The 20,406-nt window shown below is 45.1% G+C and overlaps 1 protein-coding gene across 3 annotated transcripts in view; it reads left to right on the forward strand.

Moving 5' to 3' along the window:
* The first annotated feature begins 3,367 nt into the window (after positions 1-3,367).
* Positions 3,368-20,406, forward strand: part of Znrf1 (zinc and ring finger 1) — a 95,492-nt gene continuing 78,453 nt past the window's right edge. For 2 of the 3 annotated variants that reach the window (XM_051169291.1, XM_051169293.1), the window contains exon 1: positions 3,368-3,930. In XM_051169291.1, coding sequence (XP_051025248.1) covers positions 3,507-3,930 — 424 coding nt within the window. In that variant the 5' untranslated portion in view covers positions 3,368-3,506. The remainder of the gene's footprint in view (positions 3,931-20,406) is intronic. The other variant, XM_051169290.1, reaches the window with a different exon arrangement.

Genomic DNA, 20,406 nt, shown 5'->3' on the forward strand with positions numbered 1-20,406 from the left:
GGTCCCACTGATACCCAGGGGCTGGTCCTGACAACCCATCTCCTTTGTTGTTTGCACTGTGTAAGCCCTATACTTCTCATATGCTCTTGACATGTTTGAAACAGGCTTTTGCAGCAGTGTTAGCTGCATTTTCACACTTGCAGTGGGCTTTTCCAGCACCTGGCTTAGCAGCTCTTTCTCCTGTTCTGGAAGGTGGGCCAATCAATATTCATCAACCCCGCTGCATGGAAGAGTGCCACAAAGCAGCTCACCCGTAAGCAGTAAGAACATAAAGAGAAGAACAGAAAAAACAAGAGGTAGAGGTCAGGGGCCTGCAGCAATGCTAGTGGTTAAGAGCACTTACTGCTCTTCCAAGAGGACCCAGGTTTATGTCTTTACCGTCCATGCTGAGGAGCTCACAACTGCTATAACTCCAGCCCCCAGAGGATCTGACACTCACTCTTCTGGGCTACACAGGCACTTCCTGACACATGGTATAAACATAAATAAAATACAAATTTTTTTAATTTAAGATTTATTTATTATTATGTATACTGTGTTCTGCCTGCATGTGCACCTGTAGGCATCAGATCACATTACAGATGGTTGTGAGCCACCATGTGGGTGCTGGGAATTGAACTCAGGACCTTTGGAAGAGCAGGCGGCACTCTTAACCACTGAGCCGTCTCTCCAGCCCCCCAATTTTTTTTTTTTAAAGAAAGAGGTCCAGGGGGCTGGAGAGATGGCTCAGAGGTTATGAGCACTGACTGGCCAGGCGTGGTGGTGCATGCCTTTAATCGTTTCATTGGAGACCAGCCCGGTCCACAAAACGAGTCCAGGACAGCCAGGGTTACACAGGGAAACCCTGTCTTGAAAAGCAACAAACAAACAAAGCTACTTTGTTAAGATGGTTATAATGTATTTAACTTCAAAAATAGGTGTCAGGAATCTAGATTTTTTTTTTTCTGTACAATACTGAACCATCCCTTTCCTGATACCATAGTCTTTCTTCTGAGAAAAAATTTTTCATAGTTTTATTTTTATTTGTTTATTTATTTTTATTTGTATGTATGTGTCTACATGAGTGAGTGCTACGTATGTGTGAGTGCCAGTGGGAACCAAAAGAGGTCATCAGCTTCCTTGGAATTGGAGTTACAAAGTCAAGGCCTCTGCAAGAGCAGTGTGCCTTCTCCTGAGCTGTCCCTCCAGCCTCATCTGGAAGTTTAATTTCTTCAGATCACTCATTTTAGTTTTAGAAGTGCACAAGTTCCTGATTTAGACACTTACAGAAAATATCCTCAATATTACCTCAATGTGTTTGTTTTATATTTATAAAATTTTAGATTTACTTAAATAAAAAACGAATATCTTGCCTGCATGCATGTGTGGCATCTTGGATCTGGTGTTACAGATGGTTTGGATCACTACATAGGTGCTGGGATTGCACCTGGGGCTTCTACATGAACAAGTACTCTTAGCCCCTGAGATGAGGGTTAAGATACCCCTGTGTATCTCCAGCACTGACACACACACACACACACACACACACACACACACACACACGGTTTTTCAAAACAGGGTTTCTCTGTGTAGCCCTGGAGGTACTGGAACTCACTCTGTAGACCAGGCTGGCATCAAATTCAGAGATCGCCCTTCCTCTGCCTCCCAAGTGCTGGAACTAAATTGCGCACCACAGCTACGATATTTCTTGCATTATTATTATTTTTTTTTTTTCTTGCAAAACTCTTAACTTCTTTGTTCAGGACTTTTTGCTCACCACCAGGCACTCTATGCTTGCAAACAGCCATCTTCTTGAGGCCCTTCAGGCTAGCTACACTGGAAGAGACAGGCCTATTAGCCCTTTTTAATCTTTCTCCACACTCCAGTTTTAAAAGCACCTGGAACACTTGACAAGAGTGACAGGAAGTCAGTCCAGTGCCTGGGTGATGCTATATGTAGCGGTGAGCATTTGAAAAGTTATTTGTCCAGTGAATAAGCGAAGGTGAATATTGAGAAAGACAGGCTGAGCTGGAAAAGGTGATTCTCTGTCGCAAAATGCAATTTGGTCAACAAATATTTATTGAGTACTCGCTGTGTCCTTGCCTTGTCGCTCTATGTCAAAATACGTGGTAAACAATAGGGGAGTCGGCCTTGGGCAAGGAGTTTCTAAAACCACTTCTTAGCTGCATGGTTCTATTTCCATGCCTTTTATTCACCTATTGATTTTGAGGATTACATTTTAGCCTAAGGAATCGACTGGTTTGCTTGGACCAAATAAGTTGGTTCCGACCTAACGTCAGCAAAGCCTATGGTGCCCCGCTCAGGGCACTGTTGTGTCTCCTAAAAGCTAACCCCAAATGTTGAGACTCTCGATATTTGGGTCCAAACTAACTCTCGCCCAAAATGCTAAACTTCCTAAACGTTGGTTGGGGTCCTTGGACCGGGAACCTCCAAACGAACGGACAGCACATCCACCAGAGGGTGCTGCGAGGGTAGGTTTGTGGCGGGAGGGGAGCTCGCCCAGTGACCCTCAAACCCAGGTAGGCTTATAAATTGATTTTCTTTTTGCCTGGTGTTTCCTTCCTACCGGCAAGAACCGTGGCCGCCGCCCCTCCTCCCCACCTCCCCCCACCGCTCCCCCAGGGTTTCTTCTTGAACATAGCGCCTCAAGCAGTGCTGGGTTCCGGAAGAAGTCTGACCTCCATCGCAGACGCCCCGCGGCTGGAGCCAGCCTGTCCCCGGACAGCCCCGGGCGCAGGCGGCCGGTGGGTGGGGACCTCCAGGACCGCAGCGGACCGCCCCGCCGCAGGGGCTGCGAAGGGGTTAACCCGGCGGGGGGGGGGGGGGAAAAGGGGGCCGCGAGCCGCGCGTGCGCTCTGCCGCCCTCCATTGTCTCCACGGCGGCGAGGAGCGCCGGCGAGCGCAGCCCGGGACCGAGCGGGGTGGCGCGGCTGGCTGGCGGGGCCGGCGGCGGCTGGAGCCGGAGCGCGACGCCACGCGACCGCGGCTTCCAGAGCTCCGCCTGGCTGCCCCACCGCCGCTAACCCTCCCGAGGCCTGGAGTGGTCCTGGCCGCCGGCCCCGGTCGTCGAGTCCTGAGACGGGGGACGCGCTCGGCGCCCGGAGCCTCCGCCGCTTCCTGCTGCGGGCGGGCGGCCTCCTCCGGCGCCTCCCTCCCTTCGCTGCGGTTCCTCAGGCTCCAGATCCCGGGGGCGGCCTGTGGCGCGCGGCGCCCGCTCCGGACCGCGCGCCTTCGGACCTTAAAGGAGAGCATGGATTCGGCTTGGACTGTTTGAAATTCTTAGTTTGGGGTCCCCGCTCGCTTCCTTTTTCCGCCCCGAGGATTTTTTGAGGTTTATTTCTCTGTCTCTTTTTTTCATTTTCTTCCCTCCGGGCTCTTTTGTGACTCCCCCCCCGCGACCAACCGCCACCCCCCGCCTTTATGTTCGCCCAGCCCTCCACCCGCTGCTGAGTAGTGGGGGAGGGTCTCGGCCTCCAGGTTCCCGCCCCACCGGGGCCCGGGCGAACATGGGGGGCAAACAGAGCACGGCGGCCCGCTCTCGGGGCCCCTTCCCGGGGGTCTCTACGGATGACAGCGCCGTGCCGCCGCCGGGAGGAGCGCCCCACTTTGGGCACTACCGGACGGGCGGCGGGGCGATGGGGCTGCGCAGCCGCTCGGTCAGCTCGGTGGCCGGGATGGGCATGGACCCCAGCACGACTGGAGGGGTGCCCTTTGGCCTCTACGCCCCCGCCTCCCGCGGGACCGGCGACTCCGAGAGGGCGCCGGGTGGCGGAGGGTCCACGTCGGACTCCACCTATGCCCACGGCAATGGTTACCAGGAGACCGGCGGCGGTCACCATAGAGACGGGATGCTGTACCTGGGCTCCCGAGCCTCGCTGGCGGATGCTCTACCTCTGCACATCGCACCCAGGTGGTTCAGCTCGCACAGTGGTGAGTCCGCGGGTGACGGAGGCCTTGAAGGGTGGAGTGCAAGGGAGGGCGCGCCGGGGCGCCCCAGACCTCTTAGTGTGCTAAGGTATGGGTATGAAGCTAACTCCTGCCTTTCTTTCCCTTGGTTCCCTCTATGCCAGAGGGTGAATAGGAGCAAGTGGGACAACTGCTGCCCTGAGAAAAAGCTGGCTACCAGGCTGCCGGGTTTAGGACTGCAGGCATGTGTTCACTTGTGGGTGGCCGAGTGAAACCTGTCCGTTGAATTCGCATTTATTAGCATCGTGATCCTCAGAGAAGAGAGCGTCTTGTCTGGCCTACAGTTTGGACACTTCATTTCTGCCACTGCAGCATGGTTAGGGAGGCAGTGTTTCCTAAACAAAGAGTGAGAAGAGAAATAGAAACTAAAGGGCAGGTGGTTCTTGGGTTAGGGTTCTTACCTTTGCTAGAAAAGGGAGGTGGCTAGTTTTTCCATCCAGATGGGTAGCCGTACAAATTGCTTAAAATGGAGCAGAAGACTGCCTTAGACAGGTGTGGTCGGCTACATGGAAAGCCTTCCCCTTGGGTTTGCAGGACCCAGGCTTCTGGTCTCTTGCTGCATGCAGTAGACTTGGCTCAGTGACTCTCACATCCCTCCATCTTTTTTTTTCTCCTGTTCTGTGCTAAGGGCTTGTTCTTCCCGTGATTCTGCATCTTACCAAAAAAAAAAAAAAAAAAAAAAAAAAAAAAAAAAAAAAAGCCGGCAAGGTGGGGTGTTATTGCCCAGCAGTTGGCACATGACTGAGGAAGAGGAAGATTGAAAGGATCTAGATGAACTCACTGTCCGCCCTTCTGGTGACAGGCCAGGAAGAGGCTGGAGGGGGATTTCCCAGGCTCGGGCTGGTAGGGCAAAAGAGGTCTGGCAGGCACTTCTAGAGGAAAACAGGTCTGTCTGTCGGCTGTCCTGAGAAGCCAGGGCAGGCTTCTAGAAAACTGGGCAGAAGGGGTGTGGGGCTGCTGTTTGCTAATTGAGCAGTTGGAGCGGAGCGGTTACATATGCAGGCTCCTTTGGGTGAGTTGGGAGATTGTAGAGACTGTAGGAGAAAGCTTTCCTCTGCCCTTAGTGTGCCTTCTGGAAGGTTTGTCTGTGGGATTACTCTTGTAGCTATTTCAAAGCAGGGTAGTTCGTTTGTTTATCTTTTTCTTTCTTTTGGTCAATTCCCTAATCTTAAATTGGTGAAGTAACTTTGGTGGGCTATAGTGGTTAGTTTAAAGCCTCTCTGACTTTAATTAAGGTGTTGGAAATCAGATATAAGGCATGTCTGTCTGTCTGTCTGTCTGTCTGTCTGTCTTTGGTTCCCTTTTGGCGTTTGGTCTGCTTTAGGCATCTTGGAATTAATCTTCCCTAAATAGTTGAGTCCAGGAGAAGTCAGCTATATTGGTGAGGCCGTTGTGATTATGTTTGCAGATGAACTGCCGTTGGTATGCTTTTAAAGCTGGTAATAGTGTACTCGGTTCTCTAAAATCACAGAATTTTGAGTGTAGCAAACAACTGTAATTTTATAGCTCATATGGGGGAGGGGGTGGAAAGGACTTACGTCTTTGGTAAGATTTCTTAAGTCTGCCTCTTACTAGAAACTTCTTTATCCCTGTTCCACTGCTAGGTTCCCTGACAAGAGTTACGAACTTACAAGTAAATTCCAAAATCTCACACTCTTCAGATTTGAAGCCTTTGCGCTCTCCCCACCACCACACCCTGGTCCTGTCAGGGAATAGGGAGCACCACTGAACAATAGGAACACAAGGAAAAGTTGGAGCTATTGTCTTTCCGTACATCTCAAGTATATGTGGCAGGCTCTTATTAACATTATAGGTAGTGAGTGCTTTTATTTATTTATTTATATTTAGTATATAGGACCATCCTGTCCTTTTGCAAGACTTGGAGCTTATTGAAGTTCACCTCAGACTGCTTCCTGCTGGGGTGAGTGTACCAGCCTGACTGAGAACCACTGTTTTAAGGAATTCGTTCTTTTGTACAAATAGAGTAATTATCTTTTTCTGTGCTGCTCACTTGAGGTGGAGCTCTTGTTTGCATCACTGGCTCTGCCTCTTAAAACAGGCTGTGGAATTTTCTGGGGCATCCTTTTCTCTCTCGTTCCCAGCTGCAAGAAGAGAGGCTGCTTCCACTTTGGAGCCTTTGAGTTAGGTCTGAGCAGCTTTTGCTCTCGTGTGGTAAGATTCCGATGGTAGGGCCTTCCATTCCTGACTGACCAGGTGCCTGGACACTGATACCGTGTTACTGCTTGTGTTTTCAAGGTGCTCTCAGGACTCCTCACAGTGCAGAAAGCTGTCATTAGTGAAATAAATCAGAGCTGTGGGCTTATGCTGTGTTTGGAAGTAGAATATGAGAGTTTGCCGTCTTAGGGCCTCTTCTGAGTAACTTTGACCTTGGACAAGACACAGTACCTTTCTCAAGCAAGGCTCATCTTTGTTATTTTAAAAATAGATGTGGTAATCCTCAGTGGTGGCAGCGTGTACTGGTTGTTTTCCAACCCCGATGAGAAGGATGTCCTGCAGTCGCACTTGTCTTCCTTGTTGCTGTGCCTTCCTCATGAGTGACGCTTGCACATCATGAGATCCTTGTGACAGAAATGCTTGTTCTCCCAGTCTTCACACAGCTCCTTTGGCCCCCCCTTAGAGCTCAGCTCTTAACATCTGGCCTTTCCTGTGATTGTTTTCAATCATTTGTGGTGATCTTAATTTTTTTTTAAAGCACATTTTGTAAGCATTTATTTATCTGCTTACTTATTTTTCTTCTTGTAGTTTGAAGTTCTCAGTTCTGTGAGACCAGAACTATCTCTTGGTTGCTGCTGTAACTCTTACATCGTGCCTGGCACAAGCATTTGCTGAGTGAAAGAATTGGAATGGTTTATGTCCACCATCTCATTCGTCACACTAACTCTACTCCCAGTTTACAGGGGAGGTTAGGAACCCAGGCAGCTAGCTGGTAGGAAGCAGAGGAGGCACTGGAATACTGGCCCCGCAGTGCCAGAACCCTGGCTCTATTATTACTATGTTTATTTGATTGTTTATTGTTTGTTTCTTTTGAGACAGTCTTAATAATGTGATCCCAACTGGCCTCAAACTTATATAATACAGATTGACTTTGAACTCTTAACCCTTTGCCTTCACCTTCGGGAATCTGTTGAGTTCTAGGTATATTGCTAATGTCCAGCTGTGCTCTAAGACACTTTGGCTTCTCCCCTCTGTAACTTAAGGAAGTGGTACCCTGGAAACTTACTAGCCCGTAAATGAGAAGGCTAGGCTCATGATAAAGTGCCTGACTTGTTACCTTGAGTTATGTAGTCACAAGTTTACTATGTCTTCATCTGTAAGATGTCTGTCCTGAGTCCTGCAGAGTCATTGCTGAGGGTCTTTGTAACAATATACACAAAACAAAGGGCAAAGGAAACCCAAATGGAGCATGGTGCTGTCCTCCTATGCCTTCACTGTCTTCTTAGAACTTTATAGGCAGAGAGGGCTACACATGGGGGAACTTAGGCCCCAGACGGAGGCTGGTGCTGCCGGCAGTCTGCCCACATCCCCTTCTCCCATCCATGTAGAGGAGAACTTGCTTGAGAAGCTCTTACAGCCCTTTCCTCTCACTGCTCAGCTTTTGGTTTGTCCTGAGGTGGTTCTGAGGCTTCTGGTTTCCTGATGCCACTCTAGAGGCATGGTCGGTTTTTGTAGTAGTCCTGTTAACCTTGGACTAGGAGTTTCCAAATGTGGAGAGAAAACGTGAGCTATCCTCCTTGTTGTGTGATGTTGTTGTTTTCTGTAAGATGCTGGCTGTTGAGTTTGGCATGCTCTGGCTTCTGGCTGTTGAGAGTTTGGCATGCTCTGCCTTCGTCTTGTCATGTGTGCACACATGTGCATATTCAGAAACTCCAAATTTGTTTCGTGCTTTAACCAAGCCGTCAACTGGGGCTGATGGAGTGACTTTGATAAGTGTCTGAATATGCTAGCAGGGTATCTCGTGGGTTCTAGTTTGTTGTCACAGTAGGATTTTCAAAAGGTTTAATTTTTTCTAGTCTTAGATAATGAGGGACAGTTGCCAACTCTATTGGAGTGGATCAGAAAGCCTCTTTGTGCCTCACTGTAGGTATGCTAGAGGTAATGGCCTTTTCAAGCTTTCTGAAGAAGGAAAAGCTAGCTCCATCCCCTGCCCAGCTCTGCAAAAAAGTTCTAGCCTTAATGACGACTTTGTTTTTAATGCAGGGTTTTTAAGCTTTCTCTTACCACCAGGGGCTTATTTTCCATGCTTCCTTCAAGTAAAGATAATTTCCTAAGAGTTGTAGTTAACTATTGCTTGTGAGATCTGAAAGGAATTGTAAGCAACAATGGCTAAATTGTTAACATGGTCGCTTTATAGATGTGCATATTTTATATTAAACAAAAACTCATGGCCAGCTATGTCACAAGGAATACTGTGAACCAGGGCACCCTTAACTAAAGAAAGAGCACTAGCTCCATTCTTGAGAAGGAACATGCCACATATTTTACAGATGTGATATTTCACCCCAGCTCAATGGACACTGAAGTCAAGTTTTAGAATACCCAATTATAGCCAGCAGAATGGCTCAGCAGATAAGGGCACCTGCTTCCAAGCCTGATGATTTAGGATCCACATGGTGGAAGGAGAGAACCAATTCCCCCAAGGTCTCCTCTGACCCCCACCGTCCATATACACATGCACACACATACATACGCACAAAATACAGTCAAATTTAGCAGAAAAAAAATCACAGAGAACCAGTGTTGACTTGAATGGGATGTTGGTCCTGCTCTCAGTAACCCTTAAGTTAGGTTAATGCTAGTAGCCTCTGAGGTTGCGGTACTCCACTCATGAAGTTAGCCCCAAACCTGAATTCTAACCTCAGTCTCTAGAAGAATAGGTGAGTACAGATTTTTATTCATTTTCCTCCCCAAGCATTGCTGTGGCCCAGGCTAAATCAAATGGTTGGTTCTTAACATCTTAACCTTATAGGCTGGAGTACTAGGAGGGGCTTATCAGAGATCTCTTAGTTTGTATTTCCCAATCTTGTGTTCTTAAGAACCAGGTTTATCTTTGCATCCAGGAATTGGGTTCCAGTCCCTGATGTGCAGTTTGGATAAGGAGTGGAGACCAGTGGTCAAGTGGGAGGTTTCCAAGGAAACAAGTTTTTCTTTTCTTTGTTTGTTTGTTTGTTTTTAAGGTTTTTGAGACAGGGTTTCTCTGTGTAGCCTTGGCTGTCCTGGACTCGCTTTGTAGACCAGGCTGGCCTCGAACTCACAGAGATCTGCCTACCTCTGCCTCCCGAGTGCTGGGATTAAAGGCGTGTGCCACCATGCCCAGCTCAAGCTTCATATTTATTTAGCTTTTTGAGACAGGGTTTCTCTGTGTAGCTTTGGCTGGCCTGGACTTGCTTTATAGATCAGGCTGGTCTCTAACTCAGAGCGATATACCTGTCTCTGATTCCCCGAGGGCTAGGATTACAGGAGTGCACTGCTGCGTGCACCCAGCTCCCAAGTTTCATCTTAAATCAGCAGCTGGCATAGTTTCTGGACTTGTGAGGTGATTTACCCTGAGATCTCCCTGTCTTTGTTAGTCTTTGGAGGCAAATAGAAGGTCACAGTAGCATCCTGTCAATAACTCCAAGTTAGGGGAGACATGACAAGAATTTACAGTGCAGGCCTGGACATATACCAAGGATGAAACACATAGAAACACAACTCTCCTGATAACCATGACTGGACTCTACCCTCAGAATTCAGCAGAGCTGAGGAGAGACCCCAGAAGCTGAAATTAAAACAGATTCTAAGAATGTAGTTAGAACATCTACATTTTAAACTCAGCTTTATTATGGATTTTGTTTTTCCTTCTGAAACAGAAAAAAAAGGCCTTTGTTTTTTGGTTTTTATTTTATTATATTATTATTATTTTTTTGTGTGTGTGTGCATTCATTAGCATTGTTTTTGATCTTGCTAAACTAGTTAGGTACTTTCTGGACAGGATCCATACAAGTATTTTTCACCAGTAAGAGTTTGTTTGATTTTCCACATGGAACTAAGCATTTGACTCCTACATAAAGGCCTAAGCCAATCTGCCATGGTCTTGAGAGCTGCAAGCTCAGAACAGACAGTAATTGTAGCAGTGTCCCCTTCTGTGCACGTCTTCCCCTGATTTTTCATACAAGGCCCAGCTGCCTTTGGCTGTCAGCACTGCTGAAGGCCTGCTGAGTTCTGTCCTCTCACGCACACAGGCTCAGCAGCTAGAGAGCTCAAGATCTAGACAGTTAGGACCCTGAGGTGGACACGTTGCATTTTTCCCCGGTCCCCTCACTGTCTCAAAGCAGGGGACTTCCTTGCCAGTTGTAATTACTGAGTGCAGACTGTGTGCCAGGAGCTGCTGTGGATGCTGGGAGCGTGTATTTAACGTAAAGATGAATATCGCTCTCTTCTAGAGGCTGTTCCTGTGGCAGTCCTGTGTTGCATAAACACTCGTGTGAGGCTGCTGCAAGGTGTTTCTTCTGAACTCTTCAGTGACTGTTCATTTTTTTTCCTAAACCGTATTTCTAGCCAGGTGAGCTTTGTGTTTGTAGCCGACTGAGAAATGTCTCATGTGACCCAATATAAGGGTGGCCCTGTGTCTTCTCAGTGAGAACATCTAAAAGAAGGGGTATTTTTAAAAATTGTCATGTTTATCCTTGGACTTCAGTATCTTTGTTATACTTAGAGCTTCTTTTCTTTCTCCTCAGTGAACACTTTTTCTGGAAGCATGATACACCACTTTTTAAATCTGTCTTTGTAAGATTTATCCCAAACTACAAAATACCCATGAGGAAGTTCCCCCTTGGTCTGGTAAGTGTAGGTTTCTGAGTTCCACACTGTTGATACTTTAGTGCATCCCCCACCCTGCCCATTGCTTTTTACTGTGGTAAAATACATGTAGTAAAATTTACCATCTTCTCCATTTTTAAGTGTATAGTTGAGTGGTACAGTAAGAACTGAATATAAGTAATTAAAGTATTTCTCTTGTGACTTTCTTATTTCATTAGCATAATCCATGCTGTTGTATCTCCAGTCAGAATTTTCTTCCCTTTTAGGGGGACATGTACCACAGAATGTATCTAATACAGACTTTATGCCACATTTTGCTTTCCATGCATCTGTCACTGACACATGAATTGCTTCCATGTTGTTGTGGATAGTTCTGCTGTGAATATACAGACAGATGCCTCCGTGAGACCCGACTTTTACACCACCATCCCTTCTCCGCCGATGGAGATGTTAGCTAGGCTCTACCACTGAACCATGGATCATATTTTCTTCCTTTCTTTTTGACATAGGAGATAGCCCTCCTCTGTCTTTGAATCAGATTGGGTTTTTGTTTTTTCAAATAATCCAAGCTGACAAACACATATAATACACACACACACACACACACACACTTCTGTGTGACGGTATCAGAGTCCCTGGAACTGGAGTTACAGTTGTGAGCTGCTGTGTGGTTGCTGGGAATTGAACACAGGTCCTCTGGAAGAGCTGCCAGTGCTCTTAACTGCTGAGCCATCTCTCCAGCCCCACCCCCACCCCACTTTTTTGATAGTGAATGAAAGTGGATGCAGTAAAGAAGCCTTAGATGAAAAGGCAAAAGGTTTATTCCTAATTGCCAAGGCTGTCTCTCAGGAAAGCAAGGAGAAAGCTACAACTTTGAGGGTGTAATGGGACCAAAGGAAGAGAGTTTGTGAGCAGGGACTGAAGGAGCCTAGAGGCTAGCAATGACCTTGGCAGGTTAATGGGCATCAGTCACGTTAATGGAAGGGCCACAAGTTCCTCTTGCCAGAGATAAGAAAGACTCCATTTTTTAGCAAGCTGGAACTTTCTTCAGGGAATTGGAGTGGGAGGGGGGTGCTTTGTTTAAATCCCCAACCTTGGCAAAAAGACTTTCTTGGGGACCAGAGAGATAACTTATGGATGATATTGTTGTGTTGTGTCTTTTTTTTTTTTTTTTCGAGACAGGGTTTCTCTGTGTAGCCTTGGCTGGCCTGGATTCCCTTTGTAGACCAGGATATCACAGCTGTCTGCCTTCCTCTGCCTCCAGAGTGCTGGGATTAATGGGCATGTGCCACCACACCTGCCTTTTTTTTTGTTTCATGTGTATGTGTGTTTTGCCTACACATATGTCTTTGTGCCAAAGTTGTGCTTGCTGCCCTTGCCCTTGGAAGACAGAAGAGGAGGGCAGGTGGAGGGGTGAGGAGTGAGGGGTGGTAGTGGGTGGTGGCACACCTTTAATCCCAGCACTCCATAGATAGAAGCAGGTGGATTGCTGTGAGTTCGAGGCCAGCCTGGTCTACAGAGTCCAGGACAGGCAAGTCTACACACAGAGAAACCCTGTCTCAACAAACAAACAAACAAACAAAAAAGAGTCCAGTTTCTTAGAACTGAGTTACAGAAGGTTGTAGTTGCCTAAAAGTGGGTGCTAGGAATTGAACATGGGTCCTCTGGGAGAGCAGCAAGTGCTCTTAACTGTTGAATCATCTCTCAAGCCCCTTCTCTGTCTATTTTTGAATCAGATTGGTTTTTTGTTTTTTCTTTTATCTTTGTTTATAGTAATTTATTAAAGCCTAGTATGATAACCAACACCAGTGACCATGTTATTCCCCAAGAATAAACCTGTGTTATATAGGAGTATTTTTTGCTCAAAATGAATTTAAAGGTCCTTGTTGAGATAACTTTTTTTATTTTTGTTTTATTTGAAAGACTGTGATAACTGGCTGTTAGATAATGCCTTAATTTCTGAAAAGTGATTCTTGGTGAAGTGTGTGTGTGTGTGTGTGTGTGTGTGTGTGTGTGTGTGTATACACTTCTTTATATAAAATATGGTTAAAATAGACTTAACAAATAGCTCTTCTAAAATTACCCTCTTCCTTATTGTGTGCGTATAAGATCAAGGGCTGTTTCTTGAGAGGGAGAAACAGAGTTACACAGATGATTTGGGGAAGTGTTAGTCCCCAGCCTGTGTCGTCATTTTGCCCACACTTCTAAGCTCTTTGGAGACATTATTGTCTGTTCCCATCTCTGGTAGCCTTTTTCCTGTAGAGAGGCCCTGGCTAAGATTCTTTTATCCTTTTTCTTCCCTAAGGACTCTGGAAATTGTACAGGAATTTGAAGGAACCCTTGGGATTCCATACCAACAAATTAGCTTTGTGAAAGATTGTTCATTTTCCTTGTTTTCACCCTCAGAGACATAACACCATTTAAGCTAGATAGAAAGCTTTCTGAAGCACCTGTCATATTGTAACAGCTGTCCCCAACACCCATGCAAGCTTTCGGTTACTGGCTGTATTCATTCCTGCTCAGGCGTGGGATTTATTCACTCTTGGTCAGATGCTGCCCCTGTAAACAGATGCCCGGGAGAGCTGTGGGCAAGTCTTAAGGCCTGTGATGAGGGCAGGCTTGCAAGCTATCTGTCCGTCTTCCATCTTAACATCTGACAAGCCCAGTTATATTAGCTGAGTTAAATCCGATTTCTACCTCTTTTCTCAACCTGAAGGCCAAATGCAACACAGTGAGCTATTTGAATATGAATGTCTCCTGTGTTTGGGTATAGGAATATCCAGTGAAGTGGCAGACCTATGCAAAATACCATTATGAGCTGTTCTGCTTTGCTGTGGCTTTGGAAAACCTTTGCATTTCTTTACTGAAAATTTGTTTGGGGAAAAAAAATCTTTTTAATGAAACAGTGTGAGTCACAAAGCAGCCGCCCCTTCTTATAATAGCATCTCTCACCAGGGGAATTTTTGGTAGCTGTTGGGGGAGGGGTGTGAGTAGGTTGGGGATGATACATCCCTTGGTAGAACATAGCCAAAGGCTGCTACATGACTCTGGAGCTTTCCTTGCTGACACTGAGCTCTGAATTCAACATGCAGGCCAGCAGAACAGAGCAGAAAAAACCTGGGTGAGCGAATGGCTGGCATGAACAATGAGATTGGAGCCCTACATCTTAAATGAATTCAAATCCCATTGCAGTGTATGTAAAAGGACCGTGAAACAGGCCTGGGGTCAGAGTACAGGAAGCCAAATAGAAGCAGAATGTCAGCTTTCTTCCTAGGTTATGGCATGGCAGTGACCTAACGATGCCCATCCAAGCCAGGGTCACAGTATTCTCTTTCCTTCAATGTTGTGCCTCCTGTTTCCAGATTATGAAGGTACAAGGTGGCAGCACCTCCATTCAAAGAGTGGATTTGTAGAGCTCTTCTTCACTCTTAAAACTTTTTGTTCAAAATGGGGTTATGTTAAATTAAAATGCTTCTGCATAGAACGGAAGGGATTACCAGGCCAGCCTAGTCTACAGAGTGAGTTCCAAGACAGCCAGGGCTCTACAGAGAAACCCTGTCTCAACAAAACAAAACAAAAAACTAAATAATCCAATAAAAAATAAGGAGTCTAACAGACTTCAAAAGGAATACTAGTACATTTCCTTAACTACTAGAGAAATGCAGATCAAAACTCCTTTGAGATTCCATCATCAAGAAAAGAAAAACAACACAATGTAGTTCCTTATTCAGTGTTTGCCTCACATGGAGTAAGGCCCCGGGTGCTTTCTGGCAATAACAAACAAACAAACAAGCTGGGATAGGAAGGAGTGTATGGAACCACACCCCTGTGAAAATGTGAATCACTCTAGTCACTATGGGAATCAGTAGGAAGGTTCCTCAAGAAAACCCCAGAAAGATAACTACTATTTGATTTAAGCCTGCCTCTCTGGGATATATATATACACAAAGGAGTCTAAGCACGCACTAGATACACCTGCATGTGCCATGTCTGTTTTTTAAAGATTTATTTATTTATTATGTACATAATGTTCTGCCTGCATGTGTGCTTGCCAGCCAGAAGAAGGCATCAGATCATATTACAGATGGTTGTGAGCCACCATGTGGTTGCTGGGAATTGAACTCAAGACCTCTGGAAGAGCCATCAGTGCTCTTAACCTCTGAGCCACCTCTCCAGACCCAGGCCATGTCTTTTTCATGTACCATTTGCAGACAGTGAGGATATACAGTCAAGCTAGGCATGCATGGATAAGTAAAGTGGCATTAGATATACAGTGTAGTTTTATTCAGCCATTAAAAAAAATGAAACACCAGGTCTGGTGACACACTAATATCAGCATTTGGGAGGCAAAGGCAGGAGGATCTCTGAGTTCCAGGGCAGCCTGGTTTACATAGAGAGTTCCAGGACAGCCTCTGCTATGCAGAGAGACCCTGTCTCAAAACAAAGAACAAATGCTAATAAGTGAAATCATCTTATTTGAACCATCTAGAAAATAGTGAAACTTGAGCTCATCTATTAAGTATAGTAAACCAGCCTCAGACAGATGTTGCATGTTTTCTCTCATGTGGAATTTAGATTTAAAAAAAAAAAAAGCACCTGGTGGTGGTGGTACACACCGTTAATCCCAGCTCTCGGGAGGCAGAGGCCAGCCTGGTCTACGAAGCAAGTCCGGGACAGTCAATGTTACACAGAGAAACCCTGCCTCGAAAAACAAAAACCAAAAACGAAAACAAAAACAAACAAACAAAAGGAAGCTAGGAAAGCAGAATAGTGCAGGGACAATGTGGAGCACAAAGGGGAAGGGGAGGGCAGGTGGATCAGAGTGCAGCAATCCGTGTGTGGAAATGTCATTATGAGACCTGTACAATTACTGTACACTAATAAAATTAGATCTGCTGGCACTTGGGAGGCAGAGACAGGCAGATCTCTGTAAGTTCAAGGCCATCCTGACCTACAGAATGAGTTCCAGGACACCAAAGGCTTCTCAAAAAAACCCTGTCTCGAAAAACAAAACCAAACAAACCGTGGATCTAAAGCATACATAACGACCCACAAAGGCTTGCTTACCCATGCAGCCACTGAGTAGGATGGTGAAAAGGAAATACCTTTCTAGATACTAAAATTTTAGAATAGAGCAGGGTATGGTCGCACACGCCTTTAATCCCAGCACTTGGGAGGCAGAGGCTGGTGGATCACTGTGCGTTTGAGGCCAGCCTGGTCTACAAAGTGAGTCCAGGACAGCCAAGGCTACACAGAGAAACCCTGTCTCAAAAAACTGAAAAAAAAAATTTAGAATAGGTATGGAGAGGTGTCTCAATGGTCAAGAGCATTTTCTGCTCTTCTAGAGGTCCTGTGTTCTGTTCCCAGTACCCACATGCTGTCTTTTCAAAACCTCATTCGTATACCAGTTCTGAGTCTCCAGGACTCAAAAAGGGGGAAACAGGCAGTCCATATTTGATGCATGAGAGGCAGCAAAACTCACAGAGGACAGGGGCACTAGTACTAGGAGGGGGGTTCTGGGCCTTGGGTGACCTGTACCAGTTCCTATACAAGGAAAACTCTTACTTAGGTTGTGTAGCAGAAAATAAGTGTCTTTTGTCTAAGGAATAAACCACTCAGGGAAATGGTGTATTTTCTCTAGCACTGGAGGTCACTCTCCTATCTTTCTTTCTTAGCGTCCCGCTGGATGCTTATCTTAGAATCCCAGCTGCAGCCTGGAGCCCTTCCTCTTTCCTGCCCTTTACTCTTAGCAATAAACTCTGAAGATTTAGTCTTGTGGTTGGTGAATGGGTAGGTCAGGTGGTCGGTGCTGTTTCATGTGTAGGTTTCAGGAAATCAGTGAGTGCTGTGACTGACTAGGAGCTCTTTAGTGCCTTAAAATGTTTTCAAACTATGAACTATTTCAGAAATTCAAAAGAAATGATATACTTAACCTAACAGATAGATAATAATTAAAACATAAACATAATTGTATATATCTTTTCCATTCTCATTTTCTCCATCATTTCTCAAGAATAGTCACTGCCCTGACTCTGCTGTTTATCTTGATATATGTGTGTGTACACATATATTATGTTTGCTGCTACATTTGTCCATAACTATTTACTGTAATTGTTACTTGTCTATTCTTTGCATAGACTGTATACTAATGTCTACATACATACATGTTTATATAGCAAAACAGATTTGCAATGTATAAATTGGTTTTACTTGTTACCACAGCAGTGCACTTTCACTGCCATATTATCAGATGACTTTTCATTAACACCTGTTATTACCTTTTTTAATGAACAAGCATTAATGTCATTTTCACTTGCTTCAAGAATGTTTTCATGTTTCCTTATACACCTTTTGTTGTTTTTCCTGTGTGTGTGTGTGTGTGTGTGTGTGTGTGTGTGTGTGTGTGTGTGTGTGTGTGTGTGTGTAGGCTTTATCTGAAATATTTTTTGAGAACCATAGGTTCAGGCAAGGAGAGGGCATCAACTTCAGATGCCACCTAGGGTAGTATCTAGTGGTGGTCATAGACAATAGGCTGTTTTTGGAAAGTTTGAACTAAAAAAAGAAAGAAAGAAAAAACAAAGGCGCTGGGCATGGTGGTGGACGCTTGTAAGAGGCAGGTGCATTGCTGTGAGTTTGAGGCCAGCCTGGTCTACAAAATCTCAAAAAATTAATTTAAAAAAAAGGAAAGTTTGAGTACACAGGAGTTCTATTGTTTGGCTATACCCCAGCTGAGGTACCATCAAATCAATGTCACTCAAGTTCCTGGGGAGCCAAACTCCCACAGGAAGGAGTCTCAAATTGAGGATCAAGTTCCTCCAGAAGTCATTCCGATTGGTGCTGAAGCAGTAGATGTCGCCGAGCCAGTCTCCCCTCCCCTGTGGTCGGGGACCTCGGGGACCTCGGGGACCTGAGCCAGTGGTGCTCACTGTTATCCCACTGGAAGCCATAACAGCACCAAGCACGTCCATTTTGTTTTTCAAGACAGAATTTCTTTGTGTAGCCTTGGATATCCTAGAACTTGCTTGGTAGACCAGGCCTGCCTCTACCTCCTGAATGCTGGGATTAAAGACTTGCGCCAGTGCTACTACCACGTCCTTGAACCCTTTTTTCTGTAGCTGGAGATGACCTGGCTACCCTTCCCAAATGGTAGGATTAAAATATGAGTCATCAGGAGGCAGAGGCAGGCAGATCACTGTGAGTTCAAGGCCAGTAAAACAAAACAAAATAAAACAACGACAACCCATGAGCCATCATGCCTGGCCTCCTTACACCCAAATGAGTTTTTCTAGGGCATAACCTTGGTCATAAAGAGCTGGGTGTATGTGTATCCTTAGCTCTTATTTAAATAGTCCCCAATATATATCCAGTATGCTTGTACTATATTTGCTATTTATATATTTGATAAAATTATATTTATATATACTAACTTTGTATGTTTAAGCATCATTTTCAGCTATGAAGTACTTGCTCATGTCTTTTACTCACATTAATATTGGGAGCTCATTCTTCCTTTAACACCTCTCTCCTACAGCCTGCAAAGGCATGTGTGCTTCTGTGGGACGTTCAGAGGACAGCTAGGGCTTCTGAGATTGAACTCAGGTTGTTCAAGCTTGACATCAAATATCCTCATCCACTGAGCCATCTCTCGGTACTAGTTCTTCCTTGGCTTTGCTTTGGTGTCATATATAATATAGACGCATCCTCTATTTGGGTTTTGTTAGTGGTTATTTTTAAAATGTGATGTAGCTTTTCTCTTAGCTTGGCTAACACTCAAATAATTGAGACTGGACTATTATTTTTGTTTAATAAGCTTTATGGCACAAGAACTGAGCAGTATTAATCCTTTTTTTTTTTTTTTTTTTTTTCCTTCTCTGAGACAGGGTTTCTCTGTATAGTTCTGGCTGTTCTGGACTCTTTTTGTAGACCAGGCTGGCCTCAAACTCACAGAAGTGTGCCTGGCTCTGTGTCCCAAGTGCTGGGATTAAAGGGTTATGCCACCATGCCCAGCTCTGGTATTAATCTGTTTTAACCCTCTAAGCTAACCTGGCCTTCTCTTAGTGTAAACTCCCAAGATACTTGATTTTATGACTTTCTCTACTCCAGCTGGTCTCATGTCTCCTGCTGAATCCCAATTTCTGTCTCTGTCACTTCTTCCCCTGGCTGGCAGGAAGTCCAGCCCTATTCTCTCCCATGCTCAGTCATTGGCTGTCAGGCTTCTTTATTGACATATCATGGAACAATTGGGGAGCAAAGTTTAGACAAGAGAGCCTCAGAACAAGGATTACAACCAGATATGGGGGTGGGGCACAGAAATCAGCATTTTGAATCTGTACACAGTGCACAATAACATTATGCCTACAGGGTTTATTTCTTTATCTCTTGATTTCATGTGGTTAACTCAATTTTAGTATAACTCACTAGTCATATTTTCTTTTCTTTTTCTTTCTTTCTTGTTTTGTTTTTTGATACAGGGTTTCGCTGTGTAGCCTTGGCTGTCCTGGACTCACTTTGTAGAGCAGGCTGGCCTCGAACTCACAGTGATCACCTGCTTCTGCCTCTAGAGTGCATCATATTTTTTTTTTTTCATGGCTTATGTTTTGTGTGGAAAATATTTTCTTTTCTTGAGGTTTTAAATATTTTATATTTTCATCTAAAAGTTTTAAAAACTTTTGTCTTTCATTAAAATCTTCATGTATGGAGAATGAATTGGCTGTTGTTTTTTCTCAGACAGTTTTAGGTAGCCCTAGCTATACTCAAATTTGCTAGATAGCCTAGGCTAGCTCCTCCTGTCTCCACCTTCCAAGGACTGGGACTCTAGGCATGCCCTACTCTCAACATCTGCTAGCAGTAATGAAGGCTTTCTCCCTCTATCATGTTTTTCAAGGTATATTTGTCAATGGGTTGTTTGTTCTTTTTCTGGGTTGGTTTGTCTCTCCTTGTGCTGATCGACGCTGTCTTGATTACTATATAGTATATATGTTTGGTTTTGGTGTCTCTCTGTTATGTAGCCCTGGCTATCCTGAGACTAAGTAGACCAGGCTGGCCCCAGACTCACAGAGATCCACCTGCCTCTGCCTCCTGAGTGCTAGGATTAGAAGCTTGCACCATCAGGCCCAGCAATTAGTTCCATGGGAAGGGCAAATCCTTTGACTAAACTGAATTACTTTTCAGAACTTTCTAGGGTTTCAAATAAGGATGCAGAGGGGCCGACCGAAGTGAAGTACCAAGTCCCAGCAACGCTCACTTGTGGTGGCCGGGGAGTGGGGGGGCGGGGGGTGAGGGAGGTCTCTCAGTTGACAGGATGTCCGTGCTCCAACCTAATGGCCAGTTCCACATTTTCTTCCTACTGTATTGCACAAACAACAGCATTTCCCTATGTCTTTGTATCACAAAGAGCAGTTTTGAGTTTCCAGACAATAAAAACAAAAACTGCCTATTTTGGGCACTTTTTGTTTTCAGACAAGTTTTAGGATCCACTTCGTTAGTATTTACGAAAAAAAAAACAAAAACAAAAACAAAAGTGCTGGGATTTTTAGCCTGATCACACTCATTTGCCATATTTTGGTTGTCGTTGTTTTTCTATTTTTAGAATTCCAGATGTTACCAGAAATACAAATAATT

The sequence above is a fragment of the Acomys russatus genome, chromosome 26 (assembly GCF_903995435.1).
Source record: "Acomys russatus chromosome 26, mAcoRus1.1, whole genome shotgun sequence".
NCBI lineage: Eukaryota > Metazoa > Chordata > Mammalia > Rodentia > Muridae > Acomys > Acomys russatus.